The sequence below is a fragment of the Puma concolor genome, chromosome F2, assembly GCF_028749965.1.
Source record: "Puma concolor isolate L17-30 chromosome F2, mPumCon1.1.hap2, whole genome shotgun sequence".
Classification (NCBI taxonomy): Eukaryota; Metazoa; Chordata; class Mammalia; order Carnivora; family Felidae; genus Puma; species Puma concolor.
This window is the reverse complement of record NC_141684.1, coordinates 31715598-31741235: the sequence shown is the minus strand read 5'-3', so window position 1 is coordinate 31741235 and position 25638 is coordinate 31715598. Positions and strand designations below refer to the sequence as shown.

The 25638-nt window shown below is 39.6% G+C and overlaps 1 protein-coding gene across 1 annotated transcript; it reads right to left on the bottom strand.

The window, feature by feature from the left end:
• Positions 1–1204: 1204 nt before the first annotated feature.
• Positions 1205–11309, bottom strand: ABRA (actin binding Rho activating protein). The gene is made up of 2 exons (XM_025923029.2): positions 10593–11309; positions 1205–1809 (listed from the first exon to the last, which is right to left on the bottom strand). The coding sequence occupies exons 1-2, from the start codon at positions 11231–11233 to the stop codon at positions 1332–1334; spliced, it is 1119 nt and encodes a 372-aa protein (XP_025778814.1). The 5' UTR covers positions 11234–11309; the 3' UTR covers positions 1205–1331.
• Between the last annotated feature and the right edge of the window lie 14329 nt (positions 11310–25638).

Genomic DNA, 25638 nt, shown 5'->3' with positions numbered 1-25638 from the left:
ATGGAAACAAAAATGTACATCCTTCTTTAAGAAGATATTGCAACTTCCAGTTTGAAAGAGAATCACACATGAAAACAAAGATAATTCCTATAGTAGTTTAACCCATACTTTATATTAAACCTATTATCTAACAATTCAAGTGTCTACTATTTTGAGGTATCATAATTTGACGTTAAATTCTGTATTTAACACGAAAGTACCGTAATATTTACTAACTTTCATTGTATTTGGTAAGAATTATAACCTCACATTTTATTGTTTTTAGAATTTTCTAAGACACATTAAATCTGAGAAAAATAAATAAATAGCAGATTAATGCCCACTAAATTTCTCTGTCATATCAAACAGATTTTTTTCATTGGCAAACTAATATTGCCAAACTAAACTTTGGCAAAACTAATATTGCCATTTTACGACTTTTAGATATTTCATAAAGTTTGTAGAGCATAAAGAAAATTAAAATGGCTCAGATCTGTTTCTAATTTACCAAGCAATGATTCTATCAGATTCTCCTACACTGAACATTCCACTCCATTGTAGAATTTTCTGTATGCCTATTTCGTTGTATATTGACATACATGTAAGAAGCGTGACTCGTCAAGGTTTTGAGAAAAAACTTCTCCAAGAAGTCCTACAAAGACAGACAATTCTGAATCTCTCACTTGCACTATACTTTCCCAGTGAAGGTGAACATACCAGCTTCTCCTTTAGCTCTAAAACCACCAGTCATGTTTGTTTTTATGTGGTTTGTGCAATTCATACAGAAGGATGATTAATTCCTACTGGCAATCTTTAAAATTCCAAGCTCACAGAGAAATTTCAGCAATTTCAGCATCTTGTTTGGATACTTTTTACCTACATGTTTATTTTATAAGTGATGCTTTGATAGAAGTAGTAGTACAAAATCAAGCTTCTTAGAAAAATTTTAGTTTGGCTAAACTTGATGTAATTCTTTCCCCCAAAAAAGATACATCTTTTTTTGCTAATATTTACCTAAAGTTAGAGTTTTTCTTAGACATAGTAATTATTTAAAGATCTATAATAATTTCTGCAATTAATAGCCAAATATTTTTGCCTAAAGGGTAAGTAGAATTTCAAATGCTTATGCTATTATTGTATACTAATAACACTATGTGCTTTCTGAAATGCTTTGTGTACGCTTCCTCAAGATCTTCAAACTACCTCAGAAATAGAGTGCCAGATAGTCATTTATGTAAAAATTGTTTAATATATACTAGGTTATTACAGAGCAGTTTGCATTTTAATTCTTATTACATTACATTTAGCATTAAGACAACAGTGGGTCAAGTCTGGCTTTTGTTGTTGAAGGTTCACTGGAGTAGAGTAATCACAACATGGTCATCTCGGCCTTGCCATAACATCTCTCCTTCGAAGTCAACCAGTCCATGCTTCCTGGCACGCATAAGAATGCCCACTACTTTATCTGAAATACGAACGTATCTGTCAAAGAGGTCTCCAAAAGTAACCTGAATCTTGCCATCTCGTCTGTGGTGGGCCATCGTGCGGATGATGAAGCACATGTCCATGATCTCTCGGTAGATGTGCTCCTCAGCTCGCTTGGCCCTTTCTGCAGTTTTGGTTCCCTCCTTGGGACGGCCATAGCCTTCATCTCCCTTGTGCAGGCGGGTGGACATGGCCAGCTCGTAATCAAATTCCTCACTGAAAGGATTGAGCTTCTGTGTCTGTATGTGTTCGTCAGCCCATTGTTGCCATCTCCCTTTCAGGTTGTCCACTTGGCTGTATTTCCGCTGGGCCTTGCAGCTGAGTTTCTCTGTAAATCTATTTGCCCTAAAAGGTAGAGAGGGTGAAGGATCAAGACACTGATATTTAACATCCAAGTGTTGTTTTCTCTTTGTACTTCCTACGCATACGCATCTTAACGTAAGTCTAATTTTTTCACTATAAACAAAATATAATCACAGTACAAAAAATTAGAAATGAAAGAAGAAAAATTAGAACAGTCACACCTTTGTTCTTTATTATTTTTTTTTCAAGGATAGTTGACAACCACCATTGTTCTTATTTTGGTATACCATAAAAAGTATTAAACTCTATTTCAAGGAAAAAGCTTCCTTACACAAATATAATGTAAATATGTGTGTCTTAACGTTGCATGTTAGTAACATTTTAGAACTGGAATCATATGAATATATTAAGAGGAACCACTTTGTATAGGAATTCAGGAACCAGTTATTTTCCCAAAACAAGGATTATTATACATATAGCACACGTGTATTGTACTACTTACTTATGTATATATGTTCATATATGGATTTTTAGGAGAGTGTATTCTAATATCAATGATGTGCCACGAATTTTGGAATATCAAGTTGTATAGGTAGAAGACAATAGGTAGCAATTGTAACATTTATTGAATACTTGGTGCTGGCATTCTTCCAAACACTTTTTATTAACATTCCTATGATCATTCTAGGAGATTGGTACTACTAATCTCTCTTCACAGATGAGGAAACTGAGGTCAGAGGGGTTAAGTAACTTGCTTAAAGACACAAAACTATTAAGTGATAGTGCTGGGATTTGAACCAGGTCTGTGTGTCACTACTGTGAAACACTGCCCTAAACCAGTGGCAAAGGCAGTATTCAAATACCAACTGTCTGAGGCTAAAGTCAATATCCTTCCCACCGTGCAGTGATGGTACTCATCATGGGGGGTACAGTGTCTAATAAGTAGATGATTTATGTTTCAGATGTGTGTGTCTTTTCCTTGCAATTTGGAATGCATTTTCTTGTTATTAAAAAACAGCATTGGAAAGCGTAGACCAGTAGTATCGTGAAGGTGCAGGCCCAATTTTAAAATAGGTAGTTTATCTTTAAAGGATGTCTCTGTCTTTTCTGTATCTCCAGTCTCCTAGACTCTGTTCTCCTAGGACTCTTTGTCTTCACAAGGAAACTCTTGGACTGTCTAAAAGTCAGAGATTTGTATTCCTCATTGTCACGAGTGACCCGCCCTTCCTTCTCTCCCCAAGTGCCCTTATGTCTGGAAGCACGGGGATTGGTGCTGTAGAGCCTCACTGAAGTTGCTGGCATGAACCACAGGCCTGAGCTAAGTGGCCCCTCCTATCCAAGCTCTCACAACTCTCTCTTCAAAACCCAGCTACAGGTCAGATGTGAGTATTCCTCACTGTCCAATCTCACTTCCTGAAATCTGGTTATCCCAGTGCAGGAAACTCCCAGATGTGAGTAGGGAGACACAGGTTACTTCTAGCAGCATAGTTTTCAAGAGAGGAATAACAACCACTAGATGGCGAACTTTCACTAATTCCCATGCTTTGTGTGTTCAAAACTATGTTTGCTGCATTCAGTTTCTTTATTAAAACAGAGCCAAAACTAGGGATATGCTGATACGTATAACACTGTTATTCTTTATAGCCGTGTGGACAAAAGTATATGACAAAGTTAATCTGGCAAAAGCACATAAAAACAGTATACACAAAGTATATAACAAAGTTAATCAGGAAAAAGCACACAAAAACTGTATACACAATTATTGCAATTTTTAAAAATCACATATGTGTGGAAAAGTGCTAGGAATTACACCACACTGAAATGGAATGGATTTCCCTCAGCCCCCTGGTCCTCACCATCACCTGCCTCTCCATAGACTATCCCTATTCAGAGTGTGGACTGCTGGATCTTGTTATCAAATGAGAGCAAACATTAGAAACTCCCCTTAGAACCACGGCAATCCATGACAGGCATAGTCTTCAATAACAAGCCCAAAGCCGTCCTAACATATATAACCAAAGCTCACACCTGATTTCAGACTGGGTCATCCTGCTAGAGAAGAGACTTGAAACGTCTCAGAAGAAAGTGAAAAGAGTAGCATCATTTGTTAACTCACACAAATGTTTCTCAAGCATCAACTGTACTTCTGTCCTATATAAGAAAATGTAATACAGTAGTCCACCCCTTATTCGTGGTTTCAGTTACCCACGGGCAACCCCAGTCTGGGAGCACAGGAGCTTCCTTCTAATGAGTCATCGGAAGGTTAGCAGTAGCCTAACACTACCATCATGGTGCCATCATTCACCTCGTTTTGTCATCTCACGTAGTCACAAAAGAGTGAATACGGAACAGGAAGTTATTTTGAGAGAGAGACCACATTCACATAACTTTTATTATACTACATGGTTAGAATTGTTCTATCGTGGTTAATGTTTTTACTGTGCTTAATTTTGTAAATTAAGCTTTATCATAGATATGTACGTATAGGAAAAAAAAAACATAGTATATATAAGTACTTTCTGCAGTTTTCAGTATCCACTAGAGGTCTTAGAATGTATCCCCCACACGTAAGGAGGGGACTCCTGTACATCTTCCCTGTCAGGTGCTTTTGGGCACTTCGGCATCCTTTATTAAAGTAGCCATGACACCTGGTGTGTGTCAGATATTGTTTTAGGTACTCACTGGATATTCAATAATGAAAAAAAAAAGACAATAAATAATCACTGAAAGATATTCATGAAAATAATGAGACTAATACAAATTTGAGTATATGGTAAAATTCTAACTATGTAAAATGTGTACACATCAAGATGAAGATATCATTAGCGTGTGCATAATTGAAAATAACTGTTAGTATTCAGATCCAGGTTTTTTGTCATTTTTTAAAAAAATTATCTTTCATGTTGGTATCATGTTGATTTTGTAATTTAAAGAAAGGGAAAAAAAGGAAAATACTCAAATTGGCATCCAAAGCTAACTTGTTCAAACTGTGTGTTATATGAGTCTCTGATTCCTTTTTTTTTTTTTTTTTTTTTAAACGTTTATTTATTTTTGGGACAGAGAGAGACAGAGCATGAACGGGGGAGGGGCAGAGAGAGAGGGAGACACAGAATCGGAAACAGGCTCCAGGCTCTGAGCCATCAGCCCAGAGCCTGACGCGGGGCTCGAACTCACGGACTGTGAGATCGTGACCTGGCTGAAGTCGGACGCTTAACCGACTGCGCCACCCAGGCACCCCTCTGATTCCTTGATGTGGGTTTTTTTCCCCTCTAATTTTCAACTCTGTGTCTTTAGGGATAGGGTTGATGTTGGTGAGGTAATAAATCTCTGAGGAAGTGAAGCATTTATCTTCTAAAAAAGCACCTCCTAATTCTTAATGCCCATTTGTTACATTGTCAAATTGTAATTCCCAATAATAGAACAGAAGGAAAGCAAAGAAATTGGTCCAATAAGGAAGAATTAGAAAATAGGCAGGTTATAAAAGATGAAGTCCTAAGAGAAAATATACCTTAATGAGGTACCTTACCTTAATTGTCTTTATCTTATAAACGTTCTGTATTGTTATTGTATTTCCAATTTTAAAAAAGCCCGAAAGTATCATGTTCAAATCAGGATTAGAAAATGTTATACCTTGAATATCCTCTTGGTCAATGAACATAAGAAACAATATACTTGCTTATCCTGTTTTTGTTTTCAAGTAACAATGAGAATAATAGTTTAGATTGAGTGTCAGAAGTACAATCTAGTATAAATTTATAGAAAGCAAAGCAATATTCAAAGACTGACATCACACCCATATTTAGGATAGTAATATTTAAACTTGCCTTCTTAGTTTCATTCTTAGTAAACAAAGTTTCTTACAATCAACAAGTATTTCCCTGGTCCTATTATGTGCAAAAGTAACTAATTCTACTAGACATTCTAAGCATTCTCATTGGAAAGTGTACATTCTTTCACTGAAATAAATTCTGAAATTTATTTATCTGTCAGCTTTAAAAATGACATCAGTTCGAGGGTTCCTTTCTTCTGTGAATGGGATATTCAGCAATATAATGAGAATATAGGAACCAACTCTATCATAGGTTTTATCATTCTGGAGTAATAATTATATGGGTAAGTTATTAAATATGAATAAACCCCATGGGGAATAAAAGTCTTGAAAGGCATATTTCAAACTTAACCAAGTTCACTGACACTAGAAACAATCTGGTAGGTGGCCTTCACCTGCATCACCAAATGATGCTTCAAAACGCCGTTGGGCTTGGAGGTGAAGTTTTCTGGTCTAAGTCTTGGATCTGCCTGAAGGAAGCAGAGATCTGCTCTCCTTGACCCACTGCAGAGTGTGACTCTACTGCAGCCGAGGGGGCATCTCTCCTCTTAGCACAGCAACATTTCTCTGTCAGGAAAGCAAATAATTCCTTTCCGACTTCCCGGGAAAGTGTTGCCAAGAATTTGCTCCTCTGTGCATTGATTCGCTTACTCCTCTCCACAGGAAGTGTAGCCAGTTTGATTAAGGGAAGCATGCATTCACGGGGTCACATTTATCTCTTTCTGTCAGCGATCAGATTTGAGAGCCCGGCCTGTGATTCTTCCTGCAAATTGGCAACTGTCCTCAGCATCCATAGACAGGGTTCCACGCTCTAGAATTGGGGTCGATAGCAGAAAGCCATACTTTGGCCTCTGTTTCTAATAAAACCCTTCAATATAGTTGTACCCAAACCTTACACTTTGGGTGTTATTAGGATTCCATTAGTTAAGCTGACACTTTGCCTTCCATTTTATATCTTGAGTCTGTTCTCTACTGAGAGAATTGGTACATTCTCAGAGAATCAGTGGTTAAGAACATAAGCTCTGTCATCAACCTTCCCAACTTCATCACTTACTAACTCTATGATTTCGATACATTTCTTGATGTCTCTGTGTGTCCATTCCCTTATCTATAAAATGGCATTCTGATGCTCAATTATTATTTTTGCTGAATGTAACTTGGCAGGGAGGATAAGTGGATGTTTGGCACTTTTGTGCAGGAGATCTCACCATTTTTGTACTGGTGAGGGATGCAATTCCTTTTGTCTAAAGGAGCTGGACCAAACAAGTCATGTAGCTGTACAATCAAAACACGCAGTATTTTAAAAATACGGCATAAAATAGAAACCATTTTCATAGGTTAGCAAAACTCTGTTAGTAAAGAATATCTCTACTTTTTACCAAATCTGACTTATTCATTTTTATTATCTATGAAACATCTTGACCACCAAGAAAATTCTTTCTACTTAGTCCCTCATGATACATAATTTGCTCCCTATTGGTGGAAATGGGTAATTAATGGCACTTAGGATTAAGTGAACAAAACCCCCCCTTCATATAGACTTAATAATGCCACACTCCTTTCTCAAACAGTATTTGAGAGTCCCAACAGGCTTCTGCTGTAGTTTTCTGAGCACAGCTAGGATTACTGCTGACATTAAGAGATGCTGTCTCTGCATAAGACATTCTGGTACCCTATGTACTCCAAGACTGAGAGAAAGGAACCAAAGAAGGAATGAAGAGATTTAATCCCACTCTTCCACCCCAGCCCTGAGGACCAGTCTCCTAGTGTCCTGTAGGATTGGGATTACCATGGCTGGGCCTTCTTCTCTGCTTACAATGCATACAACTTATTCACGAGTTCCTCTGGGTCCACTGCTCTGCATATTAATATCAAAATAACTCTATGGCTTATGTCTTTTTTTTAAGATGAGGACAGAGAGGATTTGCCAAAGTAACCATGATTCAAACCTAATTGTCTCTTATTCAAAGCTTATGCACCTTCCCATCACACTAAGAAGGTGTCCATGTACATGTCTGACTTTAGGAACTTGTGAAGGGTCGTGTATGCGAGTCCTCACTTCCAGGTGAAATAGTTTAGAGTCTAGTGAAGAGGGTGGGATTGGAAGCCAGATTGCCTACCTTCAAATCCCTTGGGCTGTACACTCTTATACAAATTTTCTACTATGTCTTTGTCTTATGCCCCCATCTATCAAATGTGGATGATAATTATACCTACCCCAGGAGAATATTATGAGGATGAAACGAATAAACATAAGAATACACATTGACAGGTGCCAAAGAAGAATACATGCCTGGGAGATGGATGCCAGCTGTCACGTTCCTACCTCTGGCCAATCCAAAGCGTGCTGACAGAAGATCTTCATTGTGCCATCCTCAGTCTTGATTCTGTTAGGTTCTAGTATTCCATTTCTAGCACATACACACCCACACCCAAAATCCACAAGGCCAGAATTAGACTGTGGTTCCATATGTTCTGGTAGAACAATTATATCTGATAACAAATTTCTGTATGAACATGAGTAGAACGCAGATCCAGATCTCTTCACACATCCTCAAGACCCCGCCTGAGAGCACCGTGTCTGCTTTCAAAACATTGCATTTGGAGACAGGCACATCTCAGCTTTGTCACAAACTTGCTGGGTAAACTTTCCCTTCTGAACTTTAGTGCCCTGATCCCTAACATGGGATACTACCTGCCTCAGAAAAGGACAAAGCATGTAAAATACCCATGGCACACATTAAATGCATGAGGGTTGTTACAATTATCTAGATGTGCCATTTCACTTTTCTTGAAAACATGTGCTATTGTAGTCCTCTTTCAAAATGCCTTTAGAGGACAAAGAGCTAGTATCCAAAATCTATAAAGAGCTCACCAAACTCCACACCCGAAAAACAAATAACCCAGTGAAGAAATGGGCAGAAAACATGAATAGACACTTCTCTAAAGAAGACATCCGGATGGCCAACAGGCACATGAAAAGATGTTCAACGTCGCTCCTTATCAGGGAAATACAAATCAAAACCACACTCAGATATCACCTCACGCCAGTCAGAGTGGCCAAAATGAACAAATCAGGAGACTATAGATGCTGGAGAGGATGTGGAGAAACGGGAACCCTCTTGCACTGTTGGTGGGAATGCAAATTGGTGCAGCCGCTCTGGAAAGCAGTGTGGAGGTTCCTCAGAAAATTAAAAATAGACCTGCCCTATGACCCAGCAACAGCACTGCTAGGAATTTATCCAAGGGATACAGGAGTACTGATGCATAGGGGCACTTGTACCCCAATGTTTATAGCAGCACTCTCAACAATAGCCAAATTATGGAAAGAGCCTAAATGTCCATCAACTGATGAATGGATAAAGAAATTGTGGTTTATGTACACAATGGAATACTACGTGGCAATGAGAAAAAATGAAATATGGCCTTTTGTAGCAACGTGGATGGAACTGGAGAGTGTGATGCTAAGTGAAATAAGTCATACAAAGAAAGACAGATACCATATGGTTTCACTCTTATGTGGATCCTGAGAAACTTAACAGAAACCCATGGGGGAGGGGAAGGAAAAAAGAAAAAAAAGAGGTTAGAGTGGGAGAGAGCCAAAGCATAAGAGACAGTTAAAAACTGAGAACAAACTGAGGGTTGATGGGGGGTGGGAGGGAGGGGAGGGTGGGTGATGGGTATTGAGGAGGGCACCTTTTGGGATGAGCACTGGGTGTTGTATGGAAACCAATTTGACAATAAATTTCATATATTAAAAAAAACAAAAAAAAAACAAAAAAAAACCAAAGTGCCTTTAGAGTCACAATCTGTAAGACAATTTTTTGTCAAACCAGGTAATCAGGTTCTTTACCTTATTTCATTAAATTTAAAAAGCACACCCACACATCTAATATTCCAAGAGGGAGTCTGTTGATCAGCATTCATCAGAGACTTTTCACATATTTTGATATTCTACAGTTGTGGAGTGAGATTTCCAGACTTTCTACTATGTGCAGGTGGAGTGTCTTGAAAGACAGCATGTCTTTTTTTTTTCTGTCTGAACAAATGTATCAGTTTGACTCAGTGTGTATGTCTGAGTGTGTAGGTATGTGTATCTGACATCTAAATGTTTTTGGATTGAGGTATTTTAATCACCTGGCTTTAATAGCGTGTCTGTCTTTGTTTACCAACAGAACGAACTTTTTCTGAAACGTTGAAAAATTGCCAAATAATAGAATCTATATAAATAATAACAGCTTTTACATATGGAGTATATGTGGCCGGTACTGTGCTAAGGGCCTGGCAGCCTTAATCTCGTTTACTTCTGCCAGTACAACAGACTTTATCCCCTAAGGTTACTGTTGCTATCATTTTACAAAGAAATGGGTTTAGAAAAATAAACAGTGTGTGTGCATGTGTTGAGAACATTTAAGATCTACTCTCTTAGCCACTTTCAAGCATGTAACAGTGTTGTTAACTATAGTGGGGGCGGAGCTGGAACTTGAACTTGGGTCTGACTTCAGAGCCTACTCTGGAGTTAGATAGCAGCCTCCCCACCTGTTTACTGGGTCACAAAGACCTCTGCCCGGCAGGCACTCTCTAGGTAGATGTGTCTGCTAACACTACAGACTGGTTTGAGACCAGGGAAAGGTTTGCCCGCTGTACCAACAAGCACTGTTTCGGCAGAGAAATAAGTCAGTTTGTTACTCATCATAGAATGTATTTTAAAAATGTACCCAAAGCAGACAACCTTCTCTGGTGGCTTTATCTTTGTTGAGGCTAAGACTTGAGTAGCCAGTTCAAAACAGAAAGCAGAAATAAAATAGTACAGGCCCTCGACCCCAAGTCCCATGTGTAGCTGGGCACTGCCCCTTTAGTCCCCACAGGACCTCACTGCTGGCCCAGTCTTTAAGATTCTCCTTCTAAACTTGGTAGCATTTCCCTGCTCTCCCGGTCCCCATGGCTGGTCACGACTCCAAGGCAGAGTAAGGAGCTGAAGGGGGCATTCACTTACTGGGAAGGCAAGGGGCGTTTGATTCTGATGGCGACCACCTGCTCTCCGTCCTGCTCGGGCCTTTCCTCGGTCTCCCCTCCGTAGCCGCTGTCCTCTGTGTCTATGCTGTCACTCCGCCACTGGGGCTCATCCCGTCCCATCTCTTTCCAGCCTTTGGTCAGCTCGGACACCAGGTTGGCGCACTTTCTCCTGCGCGTCGGGGAGCCATGGCTCTGGAGGATTCTGTCAATGTCATCTTCTTGCCGCCCGGCTCCAGGCATGTCACCGTCCTTCTCGTACCTGTGGCTGAGGTGGCTGACATCCCCTCCTCTCTCATAAGCTTTGCTGACAATTGTTTTGGTCACCTCTCTCCTTTTGATACGAGAGGCTTCAGCGGCTCCCTCTGGCTTTTGGGAGGGAGACTCCGGGGCGCTCTGAGCTTTCTGGTGGGGGGCGGGGTAGATCACTGGCTTAGGAGCTCGGGGTGCGTCCTGGGTCCCTCCCGGCTGCCAACCTGTGGGCTCTTGGGCCTGCCTGATGCTGTTCTCGTTTGCCCACTGCTGCCAGCCTCGGGCCAAGTTGATAACCAGGGTGGCTGTGCGGACCTTCCGGAGGGCACGCTTGGCTGGGCCCTCCTCTCTTCCCTTCTCTCCCAGAGCCATGCCACCCTTCTCTTCTCTGCCGGTAGCCCGGGCACTGGCTGAAGCGACTGTCCACCTGTGGAGTGCCTGAGATTTAAATAGAAGCAGGGTGTGGGGTGGGAAGAGTTTGGTGACCGTGGAAACTATGTGAAATATTTCTTGCCAAGATGTGGTGCCTTCCCCGCGATGGTGTGCTTTTTTTAAACCCTGACGTCTCCAGTTTCATCACGGCAGACGGACGTCTCTGCTGGTAAAGGACAGTGATACGCACTCCCTTTCTTCTCAAGTGCCAGAGTGGAAATGACTAGATTTGATCATGTGCTCAGCCCTATGTTCTTCTTGACCTTAAAATATGGTCCTACCATTTATAGCGGCGTAAAATATGTGCACAAATTGTTCTAGGAATATTATTGGCTTGTTCTCATTTAAATCTCAAAAGGGCTCTTGATTAGTCCCATTTTATAGAGGAGTACATTGAAATCTCACTTCCTACAGCTAATAATATCCGCGATTCAAACCCAGATCTGTCTCATTCAAAACTTGTGCTTTTTACTCTAGTTATCAAAGATCCTATTACCTTTTTCTATTGTCTTCACCTCTATTTGATACAGACCTTAGAATCACCTCCTCCAACCTTAATTTTCCAGATGAGAAAACCGAGGCCCAGGTAAGGGGGAGACAAAGGGCGGGTTTTCCAGTCCCAAGCTTGAATTGTTGTATAGACAGGTCATATTGATATATAAGACGATGGTCAAATTTTTGGTCCAATTTTTTTTTTTTAAGCTTTAAATTAAGACCTACACACACACACTGACTTTCGGAAATTATTATTACAAAAAATCTTTTCAAATATGTTGAAAAATATTTTGTTTCAAAAAAGATCATTTAAAGACAAAATAAGTGAACGCTATCAGAAGCAAACCCCGCACGACCTTTTGTTTTTAATAACATACCCTTCCTTTAGGTTGATGTAGAAAAAGCCGTGCATTCAATTCTCGGAACAAAGATTGAAATACAGTTTTTAAAAAAGGACTAGATAGATAGGTCATTTGGAGAGAAAAAGAACCAGATATGAAGTATACTAAACCAGATAAAATGCTCAGAACTCAGCACTGAATAATTTCTTAAAGTAAGACAAATTGAATTTTTTCTCATACAATAGTCTATAGACTTCGGAACTGTATCCTTTCCTCTAATCAATATTGATTGAGAATTGCTGTCTAAGAGCATAAAAAAGGGCATGAAAGGCAGTTAATTCTAATGGTGAGACAAATTTATTTAAAAAAAAATATGTTGATGTCAGTTTTTCATCATGTAGGTCATTTACCTCCTAAGATTAAAACAATTTGGGAGATGATTTAATACTCTACCTAGAAATCTGTCAGATGTGTACTCAGAGTTCAACATCATCTGATAAGGTTAACGGAGACAAAATCTTTCTTGATTAAGAGGAAATTGGATCACAAGGAAAGAAGACTATTACAAATCAAGATTTAAATCTGAGTCTGAAATTTCTGGCATACTTTCCCGGAACGTAGATACACTGCAGACTGTTTGGTTCCCGTTAGATTCCTTTCACCCCACTTGGAATGCCCTTGGGAAGAAATGGGGTTCTTTAGAGATGCCCATGAGCTTAGCCCAGGATCAGGCTAATTTACAACTGTCCAGGGAGTTTTTCTGCTCCTCTGTGCACACTTGCTCCACGTTCAATTCTGATAGAAGGAGACAAAGTGGAGACAGTAAAATGTTATTGGAGTTTCAATATTAACAGGCTTTGCGGTCCACTGCCTGGGGCTTGGGGCTGTCAGCAGATGGTCTTGGCAAAAAACAGAGGCAGCTCCCAACAGAATCTGGTCATTCTTTCTGAGATCTCACTTAGGCAACTGCGGCCTGTGGCTCTTCATTCCTACATCTCCAGAAGAGAGTGTAAAATTTTTGTTTCCTTCTTATGTCTACTTTGGGCATTCCTTCCCTAGAGCAAGTTCTGTATGCTACCTAGTGTGAATTTTATAAGAAATGTTCTATCTTCTTTCTCAACCTAGATCTAAATTCTTAGGAGTTCAGTATTCTTCTATTGTAATAGAAAGTGCAAAAGAAATGGAGATAGAGTCTCAAAGATAAAGATATAGTAGAAAAAGCAGTTTACAATGTGAGCTTCCTATGAAAACATGAGATTAGAAACTGTAAGTGAAGGTTGGGAGGTGATTAATGAAGTAATTACCACCTAAGAAATGTGTCATCAGTGTGAAAGTGTTTTGAAACTATATTCGTTTTTACTTGATTCTTATGGGCAATCCTAGGGAGGGAAGGGAGTTGTATTTATATACTTCTTTGCATTATGCACTTAGGAGTCAGGTAGGACCAACTCTCACAATCATCTGTATACTTTTACTCAAGACTTCAGAAACTTACATTTGCTCAAAGCTTTTATGAAACAATAATTTCACTGATCCTTTATACATAAACTACTAAGTCCTTTAATCATTCAGTTTCACAAAAATAGGAATAAAAAGACTTGAATACAGAACAAAAAAGAGCTTCTGATTTCAAGTGAATTTACTCAGTGTTCATGGAAGGTATATAATGGGCAAAGCGTGATGGTAGACAATGTGGGTGAGGGTAGAAAGCTGAGCAAGACAGAGCTTACTTTCCAGGTTTCCCAGTCTAGCCAGGAGAACACATATATACAACTGTTTTAAAAGTTTGTGGAGAGCTATATTAGAAATATAAATAAAGCTTAATGGAATGATCATTGAGCAAAGGGTGACCGCTTTTATTGGAAGAACTTCACGGAAATGGTGATCCTTTATCTGTTTTTTTTCAAAGATAAAGAGAACCTTACCAGGTGGGGAAAGGGTACTCTGATCTGAAGAAACAATGTGAACAAAATTACAGAGGCATGAAGATACACTGTACATGTAGAGACCTTCTACCAGTCCGGAGTAGAGATCACAAACTCAGATGTCTGCAGGGTCATACAGGTCACTCAAATGTGTGAGGTGAGTTGGGTTTGGGGGTACAACATGGGGTGGTGAGACCTAGGGCAACTGGTGAAGTAATGTTTCAAGAGAAGTAGGAAATGTGGATTTTTACATGAACTCTCCCAATTCTTTAAATGGTAACTGTTAAGACACACACACACATGCATACATTCACACACACTAGTACTGGGTGAACCAACGTGGTGTAGCATGGGGTGGGGTTGTTTATGGGCCCTCAGTTTATGAGTTTGAGAGAAGAATATACAGTGTCTATAGGGTAAGGACAATGGCTAGGGAACAGTAGGGCAGGCCTTTGAAGAAGTAAGTCAGAGCTACATTGTGAAGGAATTGGTGTTTTATCATATGGGAGTCATTGCATCACTGAAGTATTTTAAGCCCCATGCAATCTCAAATTAGCATTACCAAGTGATGAAATCTAGAACCAGTGAAGTGGGATCTGGATTGGAAAAGATAAGACAGGATAGGAAGACTTTTTTTTTTAAACATTTGTTTATTTTTGAGAGACAGAGAGACAGAACAGGGGAGGGGCAGAGAGATAGATGATCAAATCTAGAACCAGTGAAGTGGAATCTGGATTGAAAAAGATAAGACAGGATAGGAAGACTTTTTTTTTTTAATAAAAAATGTTTATTTATTTTTGAGAGACAGAGCATGAGCATGAGCAGGGGAGGGGCAGACACAGAATCCAAAGCAGGATTCAGGCTCTGAGCTGTCAGCACAGAGCCCGACCTGGGGCTCGAACTCACAAACTGCAAGATCATGACCTGAGCTGAAGTCGGACGCTTCACTGACTGAGCCACCCAGGCACTCTTTACAGGAGTTAGTAAACTAATCTTGAAAAGAAACACATGAGGATCTGAAAGATTTGAGAGCCACTGAGGGGAACATTCCAAAGGACATAATAGGGACCAGTTAATTGCTGTGGGTGATGGGTGTCAAGGATCATCTAGAGATATCAATTTAAATGATGAGTGTGAGGACATGATTTTAGCTGGGAAAGAACAGGAGAAGAGGAGGATTTGTGGTAAGAAGGAAAAACTCCATCTTGCAGTGAGGAAGCTCCGGGGCATGCCTGTGGAGATGGTGAGTAGTGAGGGACCAGGAATACAGACTCTGTGGTCAAGCAGAACCCAGTGAAAATCTGGGTTCTGTTGGTTAGCAGGGTGATGTAGGCCGTGTTATTTAGTTTCTCTATGATTCTGTTTCTTCATCTGTAAGATGAGTATTATCAGGGCATCTGCCTCATAATGTCAGGGTGAGGATTGAGTTAACACACGTAAAGCACTTAACACCATGCCTGGCACACGTAAGTCCTTGATACATGGTTATTGTTATTCATACCTTGATGTTGAGTCAAGGGGTTAGAAAACTAAAGCTCCTTAAATAATTCTGTTCGATGAAGGACAGGATTAATACCACATCCATGGCAGGGGTCAGTCTTCAGATGGGAGGGTCAAGCGGGGTCACTTGTAGGGACTGGAGGCTGTAAGGGAAAGCTTATTTATAGTGTTTTATTTTAAGGTAATTTATAGTGAGGCTTTTAAGGCAGTGTCTAAAAGGTTTCCCTCAGCATGATGAGGGTCAGATGAGGTCTCAGTTATTTGGTAGTGATAACGCCATTGAGTTCAACTCTTCCCTGGAACCTCCTGGAATATAGAGCTCAGTGGTTTACAACCAGTGAGAACCACACTAGAATCTCAAATCACATTGGGATCACCTGTGGGGCTTTAAAAACTACAGACGGTAAAGTGCTGTATCTAGAGACAGGTCTTGGGTGGAGTCCTGGCACCACCTTAATCTAACATACCATCAGGGTTGAGAACCAAGGTTCCAGATTTCAGAGTACTATGGGTCCAGCAGACACTCACCATATTGACTTTAAGGGCACAGCGACCAGTAGCCTAGGTCTGGGTTCAAATAGATTGGTTTTGCATTCTGGATCTTCTTTCGGAATCTCCGTATCCTTGCAGAGTTCATTAACTTCTCTGAGACTCAATTGCCTTGTCTGAAAATGGCCATAATTATTACTTCCCCTGTGTTGCTATTGTGTTTATACAAGATGAAGTCTATGAAGCAGCCTAATGCCTAGTACACTGTATAAGAGAACCACATGGAAGCTTCATATACTGTCATTTATACTGTTACTGAGGATAATGATGCCATCTTCTAAATAACTTAGATTCATAGACTACATATCAAACCTCAGTATGAATAATGCAGTATAAATTTTTACATTGTAAACAATAACAATTTTACATATATTTTCGGAGACTAAAGAAAATTTCAGACAACAAATGTCACAAGACCTATTATCAAACTGTAGTCACATGAATTCAGAAAGCAAATATGTAAGTGCTTATTATAATAAATCTGAACAGTGTTTGTTATTTATTCTACCTTAAAAAATACAATCTCTTGGGGCGCCTGGGTGGCGCAGTCGGTTAAGCGTCCGACTTCAGCCGGGTCACGATCTCGCGGTCCGTGAGTTCGAGCCCCGCGTCAGGCTCTGGGCTGATGGCTCGGAGCCTGGAAACTGTTTCCGATTCTGTGTCTCCCTCTCTCTCTCTGCCCCTCCCCCGTTCATGCTCTGTCTCTCTCTGTCCCAAAAATAAATAAAAAACGTTGAAAAAAAATTAAAAAAAAAATACAATCTCTTGACCCCATATCCACTCCATTTCTCCACTCCCCCTAAGTAAAACTCCTTGGAAGAATTGTGTATGTTGCCTATCTCTAATTCTGTTTCCTGTTTTCTCTTGAACCCAATCCAAACAGGTCTTACCTTCACAATTTATTAAAACTATCCTTGTGTCACCAATGACTTCCATAGTGTTCAATCTAATAATCAATTATTGGTTCCAAAATACTTGTTCTATCTGCTACATTGGACATGCTAGAATAGTCAGTCAATCCTCATTCATATGTTTTCTTCACTTTACTTCTGGAAACAACTCTCTGGTTTTCCTTCTACATCACCACTGCTGCCTCTCAATCTCTTTTGCTGGCACTTGCTCTTCTCCCCAGCTTCTTAACATTGGACTGTGCAAGCCTCAGCCTGGGTCCTTTTCCCTGCTCAATCTATACTCACTTCCTTGGTGATCTCAAGGTTTCGAATGCCACCTCTATGAGGACAATTCTCAAATATAGACCTCCAGCCTGACCTGTCCCTTGTACTCCAGGTTTGCACACTCAGCAACATGGTAGTCATCTCTACAGGATATGTGCCTAATGATTAGCTCAATCCTAATGTGTACAAATTGAATTTCAATATTTCCAACTAGAGTTTGGCACAGTATCCTCTTTTCAGCTCAAAATCAACTTTGTTCTACCAGTTGCTCAGGCCAGAAAACCTGAAGTAATCTTTGACTCCTTTTCTTTGCTCATATCCCACATCCAGCCCACTAGTACATCCTGTTGGATATACCTTGCAAAGTATCCAGAATTTGACCACGTCTCACCATCTTTACCACCCTTTACCTTCCCACCCTGGCCCACCTAGACCATTCACAGCTCAAGCCACCATCACCTCCTGTGCGATTATTTCATTGTCTTCTTAATTTGTCTCCCTGCTTCCACCCTTGTCCGGTCTACTCTCAACATTAAGCCAGATCCTTTAAAAACATAAGATCATATCACTTTGTTCAAAATCCTTCTATGATTTTTTTCCTCTGAATAAAAGTCAAAATCCTCACAATGGTCTATACAGTCTTATAACTCTCCCCTTGTTAGCTCCCTGCCTGCTTCTCCTGTGACTTATCTGCATTGTTAATCACTGCTTCCGTCGTACTGATTTCCAAGCTTGCACCTGCTGTGGGATTTCAGCACTATTTCCCTTTGTCTTAACCTGCTTCTTTCTCACCAAGCTTGGTGCCACTGCCTCTGCATAATCCAGAGACACAATAATGTCTTTCTCTAAACAAAAGAGGTTCTCCTCTTGAGAGCAATGCTGTCTTTCCTGGGATAGAGGGAGTAGTACCTTCTTTTATTTCATCCTTCTGCAATGGAGACTGAGGAAGGAGGTAAGTAAGGTTTAAGGCTAGAGAAGAAAGTAGGCAGGACCAGATTGTGGAGGCATTTTAAAGCCCTGATAAGAAATGTAGGTTTTATCCTAATATTGTAAAGTTTGATCTGCAGAATGGCAAGATTAAAATTGTTCATAAATTCACTTTGTTGGTGGTATGAAGGATAGATTCAAGCATGGTGTATGGGCAAGAGAAGAGACTCGGGTATTTTTTTTCTTTTATCCAGAGGAAGTTCCCCACCACAAAAGCAGGTTGTTCTGGGGGAGTGGGGTGGGGAATGTCTCTGAAAGTTCTGTGTCCTCTTTCCTATACCACTTAGGCCCTTCTAATACAGAAATTTCAGTCAACATGTCTCACTAATTCCAAATTAGGCAGACCAGGATTGTTTTGACCATTAGAAGTGGGAGTGTGGAGAGGTGCCCCCACCCACCCAATCTGGTTACTATGTGATTGTGCCAAATTCCAGCCAATGGACAACTGCTTCCACTTTCTCTTCTGCCAACTGTCTCCCCTCCCCCTTACCTGGGTCCCTGATCCACAAATCTGAACTGGGGATTTCTGGCTCAAGGCCAGGTACAAGGGAGCTGAGTGGAGTCCATATGAGAGCAGTAGTGTAGGTAAGAGATGATTGAAACCTACTCCAAGATGGCAGCAGTAAAGTTGGGCAGGAGGTAAGTACTATAGGTGAAATTGGGAGGTAGAATTAATGCAATGAGAATTGATACAATTGGTCACAATGAGAAGTTAGGTGTGAAAGAAATGAAGGCATTTAGATAAACATGAGCATTCTGGCTTGGGTTTCTACATACATGCTTTCATTCACTAAGAATGGAAATACAGAGATAATAAGCTTGGGGATTGGACAAATAGTAGATTAAATTTTGGATACGTTGGAGATCCTGCAGGACACCCAAACAAAGTTATCCAGAAGGTAGGGAATGGAGCTCACGAGAAAGATCTGGGCTCATATAGATTAGGGCATCACTTTGGGTCATGGAGACTAAGTTGTACCAAGTCACAGAGCTAACAAGAGCTATAACAGGATCAAATCCAGGCCCTCTGACTTAAGAGTCAGAGCTGTTAATAACTGTGCTGTAATACAAATTATGTTCCTACTTCTTGCTTTCCACCCCCACCTTAAAGGACAGGACTTCACAATCTTGTGACACCATCCTCTAAACAAGCTTCTTAAGGAGGTCTAAATATAGTTTCTTAGCTCTTTCTATTTGACCCTGTAAAACTTTCCCTTCCTTAATAGCCATGTGTCTTTATGTGACCTGATAGAGGTGTTAGCTAACTCTATGATGGTAATAATTTTGCAGTATTTAAGTGTGTCAAACCAGTAGCTTGTACACCTTTAACTTTCACTATGTCAATTATATTTCAATGAAGAGGGAAAAATGTGTATTTAAAAAGTAGTCTTAATTTATGATCTTTTGTTCACATCTCAATTACTTTAACTCACAATTCTGGTTTCTGGCCACAAACTCAATTTATTCAGGGTCACAGAGGAATTCCTCATTACCAAATCCAAGGGAGAGTTTTGGTTTTCACTTATTTAAACTTTCTATATCATTGATAATCTTGTATATGTCCTCTTCTGTGTGCTGTGTGTGTGTGTGTGTGTGTCTGTAAATATGTGTATGTGTTGAGGGAAAGAGAGAGAGAGAGAGTCTTGGCAAAAAGTGAAGGTTTAGGAAACCAAAGGAAATAGGTAATCGTAATGCTACACTCATTCAGCTCGTCCGTAGACATGCATTTTTCATACAAAGTACTTCCAATCCTGAAACTTTGTGCTAGAAAGTTTCAAGGAAGAGCTATTATTTTGAGGGGAAAAATGCTGAGAAAACCTCTTGAACATGACTTCGTATACCAGATCCCCCCCACTTCTCCTGTAAGTCATCTAAAACCAACAGGTAAATTTAAATAAATAAATAAATAAATAAATAAATAAATAAATAAATAAAACAAAATAAAATTAAAAAAAAATAACCCTCGGGGCGCCTGGGTGGCGCAGTCGGTTAAGCGTCCGACTTCAGCCAGGTCACGATCTCGCGGTCCGTGAGTTCGAGCCCCGCGTCAGGCTCTGGGCTGATGGCTCGGAGCCTGGAGCCTGTTTCCGATTCTGTGTCTCCCTCTCTCTCTGCCCCTCCCCCGTTCATGCTCTGTCTCTCTCTGTCCCAAAAATAAAAAAAAAATAAAAAAAATAAAAAAATAAAAACCCTCAAACTCCATCTTCAGTTAAATAGGACACAGATCATCTGCAGACTCTGACATTTGTGTAAGGACTGCTAAACTAGCTGAGATTGGTTAAAATCCAACTAGCAGGAAGTCAACAGGATACTTCTTAGAAGGTAGGTTGAAAAATGGTCTTGCAAAAACATATTTTCTGAAAGGAAGGGGTTCACCCTCTAGTAAAAATGCTGCATGATTTGCTAGCTATAATGAGTGGGAAAATCTGGTGTCAGAAATGGGAAAGAAAAAAAAAATCCTCCTGAACTTCAACTTTGAAAAGCAATGGATTTAAAGAGGCAGAGATAGTAAGGCTGCACAGAGAATTACATGGGCGTACTGTGTTCGCAGGACAGTTGATCTCTACGGTAGCAACAGAAGGTTCTTAGGGTTTGAAAGCTGGAAAGCTACTCTAGTCTCTCCTGCCTCCTCATAGGAGCTTTTTTAAATGCTTCATACAGAATACTTCAACTCATTGAATGATGTAAAAAAAAGTTTTAAATGGGCATGATATCAGTCTAAACACACTTTAAGAAAAACATGTGGAAAAGGACAGTAAACCTACCAACAAAGAAGATTCACTAGAAAAAAAATGTTGCCACAAAACAGGTGAAAAATGTGAATATTTAGCCATAAATTTAAAGACAAAGAAATCTCTATGAAGAATAAGGGAGAGTACAAAGAAGATACAAAAAAATTCATGGAGAGGTGGAAAGACACTTATCAAAGACAAAAAAGTTTTGAAAAAGATACCAGAGGTAACGCTATATATTAACTAACTTGGATTTAAATTAAAAATATACATTCAAAATAAAAAAGGAAAAAATTAAAAAGAAACAAATTCAGAAATGTGTTACCTTAAAAAAGATACTAGAGATAGAAAAATGGAAGTGGAAAACATAAATCTATCATTATTTACAAAGAATATGAATGTGTACTAGGAAAATACAAGAATCAAAATGTTTTAAGATGAATACGAATTCAGTTGGATGGTGGAGTAGATAATTACTATGCAGAAATGAATATCATTCATATATTTAACAAAATCATTTAGAAGATATAATGAAATTAACCATTTATAATAACAATAGGGACGCCTGTGAGCTCAGTCAGTTGAGTGCCCGATATGGTCATCATCTCATGGTTTGTGAGTTCAAGCCCTGTGTTGGGTTCTGTGCTGACAGCTCACAGCCTGGAGCCTGCTTTAGATTCTGTGTCTCCCTCTCTCTGCCCCTCCCTAACTTGCACTCTGTCTCTCTCTCTCTCAAAAAATAAATAAACATTAAAATATTTATGAATAAACTTACTAATAAATATGCAAAAACTGTATACCTCAAAGTACTCCTGAAAGATGCAAAATACAACCAAATAAGAAAAAGATAAAATCATAACTGGGTATGTCATTTGCGCAAACATAAAAAATAATGAAAACATAAAGAATAATGAAATCTTGCCATTTACAAGGACAAAGATGCAGCTAGAGACTATTATGCTAAGCAAAGCAAGATAAAGGCAAACACTATACAATTTCACTCATATGAGGAATGTGAGAAACAAAACAAAGAAGCAAAGGGAAAAAAAGAGAGAGGCAAACCAAGAAACAGACTCTTAACCATAGAGAATAAACTGATGGTTACTGGAGGAGTGGGGGTGGGAGGATGGGTAATAGGTGATGGGGCAGGAGGGCCCTTGCTCTGCTGAACACTGGGAGATGTATGGAAGTGTTGAGTCACTATATTGTACACCTGAAACTCATATTACACTGTATGTTACCTAACTGGAATTTAAGTAAAACTTTAAAAATAAAACAAAATACAGAAAAACACACATAATCTTAGATAGGAGGACTTTACATAATTTCTATGATAAAGTCAGATCAATTCCAAAAACTTCATTTTTTTCTCTCCTTGGAATAAGATGAGCTAGTTCTATAGATCATATGAAAATTAAACAATCAAGAATGAACAGGAAAACACTAAAAAAAGGGAGACTTCAATTATTAAACCATATTATATTGATATATGAATTGAGAAATAGAACCACCAGAGCAGGAAAGAAAATAAACCCACTACAGGTAAGAAGTTAATACATGATAGAGGCATTCAATCAGTAGGGGAGATGATCAGAAAATGGTGATGGACATCAACTGATGAATGGATAAAGAAATTGTGGTTTATATACACAATGGAGTACTACATGGCAATGAGAAAGAACGAAATATGGCCCTTTGTAGCAACGTGGATGGAACTGGAGAGTGTTATGCTAAGTGAAATAAGCCATACAGAGAAAGACAGATACCATATGTTTTCACTCTTAGGTGGATCCTGAGAAACTTAACAGAAACCCATGGGGGAGGGGAAAGAAAAAAAAAAAAAAAGAGGTTAGAGTGGGAGAGAGCCAAAGCATAAGAGACTCTTAAAAACTGAGAACAAACTGAGGGTTGATGGGGGGGTGGGAGGGAGGGGAGAGTGGGTGATGGGTATTGAGGAGGGCACCTTTTGGGATGAGCACTGGGTGTTGTATGGAAACCAATTTGACAATAAATTTCATATATTGAAAAAAAAAAAAAGAAAGAAAATGGTGATGGACAAGTATGGGGCCAGCCAGGGAAAAAATTGGATTCATCTTTCACACTGTGCACCTGAACATATTCTAAATAGATCAAAGATTTAAATGTAAAAAAATGAAACGATACCAGAAGAAAATGAGACTATTCTTTTATAAATCTGTGGTGAGGATAGTGTTTTTAAATGTCACTCAAAATCCAGAGGCCATATTAATAAAGTTAATACATAAAAAATTATACAAGGAAAAAATATATATGCAGAAAGGGGAAACAACTATAGATAAAGCCAAAAGAAAATATACAGGAAGAGATATTTGCAACTCTTAAAACAGAATAATCTCCTTAGTATATAAAAAGCACACAGAAATCAATGAGAAACAGGGCAACTTCCCAGTAGGAAACTGGGCAAAAATATGAACAAAGAGTTCATTGGAAAAGAAAAGTAAATGTTTCCTAATAAGACGTGAATGAAAATTTAAAATTACATGGCAGTATCACTTTTTTGCCCATTGCAATGGCCAGAATACTTACAAGTAAACAAACATTTTATATCACACTCTATTGGCCACGTGTGGAAAACAAGCACTCTCGTTCACTGCTGTCGGGGAGTAAATTTCAGAAAAACCCCCATGGAGGGCAGTTGGCAATATTTGTTAGAATCACTCATTCATATAGCTTTGACCCAGAAATTCCTCTTCTGGGAAATTATCCAAGAGAGTAAATGATACGTGTACAAAGTTATGCATTACTGCATTTTTCAGAAGAGTGAAGGATCAAAAACAACCTAAACGTCCATCATAAGGAAACAAATACATTATTGTATCCACACAAATAGGGATATTCTAGTCTGTAGTACAAAAATGAGTAAATAGGGAAACTTTCTGGTCAAGAAAATTATCTGATAAAAAGCTCCAAGATACATTTAAAAAAGCAAGATACAGTATAATACACTGTCTTTGGTTTTCAAAAAAAAAGAGAGAGAGAAAATAAGAATATGTGTTTACATTTGCTGCCATAGCCACAAAGAAACTCTAGAAGCTTTCAGAAAATGTAATAATGTATGTGGTAGGGGAAAGTGCCTTACTTTGTCTTTGCTTAAGTCTGGCCTTCCCAGGGAGGTGTGCCTCAACTTCTCAGTGCAGTAGGACGTGAAGGCCATGAAGACTGTCGTTTTTCCTGCTTTATTTACTGATGTGCCCCGAGCACTGAGAACACTGCACGTATCAGGCACTCAACAAGCATTTGGTCGTCAATGGGTGATGGGGGAGGGGGACGTCGCTGCATACCCTTGTGTTTTTTAATAATGAATTTACTTAAAAATTAAAAATAAATCATCAAAAGAATGAATAGTAGGAGGGCCTCAAATTTGTTCCTATTTTCTCCATTTCAGAATTTATAGGAATCGGTCTCCATGTCTATGACTACGTTTTGCCATGACAAGGGCTGAAAATATTTCGTAGCACTGAATTTCCCCAGGGTCACATCTATATCCCCCAAATGAGGACAGGACTCCTGATTCTTCTCAGTTCTGCAGAAGAGCCACACGCACCATTACAGTCTGGTCTGGTCCTTCTACAGGGGACTGGCTGGCCACGGTCACCCTGCTCACTCTCAGATGGTCCCCGGCTCACAACCTCCACAGCATCACCTGCCAGACTTCCAACTATTTCCGTGGCTCAATTCAATAAACATTCATTCAGCTGCACATAAATATCATGAATACTAGAGGTACAGAGACAAATGAGATTGTGTCTGTGCCCTCTTAGGGTTTCTAATCCAGTCAGAGATTCAGGCACACAGGAAAATTACAGGGGACTCCATACCTTGTTAACCTAAGGGTTTTTTTTTTGTTGTTGTTGTTGTTGTTTTGTTTTAGTAATGTTTTGCAAGGACTGCTGTAACAAATTTCCACCGATGTGGCAGGGGATGATCCTTTCTCGTCTCTATCAGGTTCTGGTGGCTGCAGGCTTCCATGGCTTGTGACAGTACCACTCTAGTCTCTGCCTCTGTCTTTATGTGGCCATCTCCTTTGTGTCTGTGTCTTTTCCTCTTCTGTCTGTGTCAAATCTTCCTTTGCTTTTGTCTTATGTAAGGATTGTCATTGGGTTTAGTTGGGGCCCTCGCAGATGATGCAGGAGGATCTTGAGATCCTCAAATTGATTACATCTACAACACCCTTTTGGAAATGATGTCATAGGGGTGCCTGGGTGGCTCGGTCAATTAAGCGTCCGACTCTTGATTTCAGCTCAGGTCATGATCTCACAGTTTGTGAGTCTGAACCCTGCATCGGGCTCTGCACTGGCAGTGCTGGAACCTGCTTAGGATTCTCTCTCCCCGCTCTCTCACTCTGCCCCCCCCTCCCCGAGCTGTTTCTCTCTCTCTCAAAATAAATAAACGTTAAAAAATAAATCAAAATAAAAATGATGTCATCTTCACAAATTCCAGGGGCTAGGATGTGGACATATCTTTTGGGCAGCCACCATTGAACCACTCCAGTCTTCTCTCATGGTGTTCTCTTACTTTCCTTTAGCATCCTATTGTGCTTTTCTCTTCTCTGTTTGTATTAGTAGCCTGACTTTGGATCAAGTTCGGTCCAGCCACCAGCTA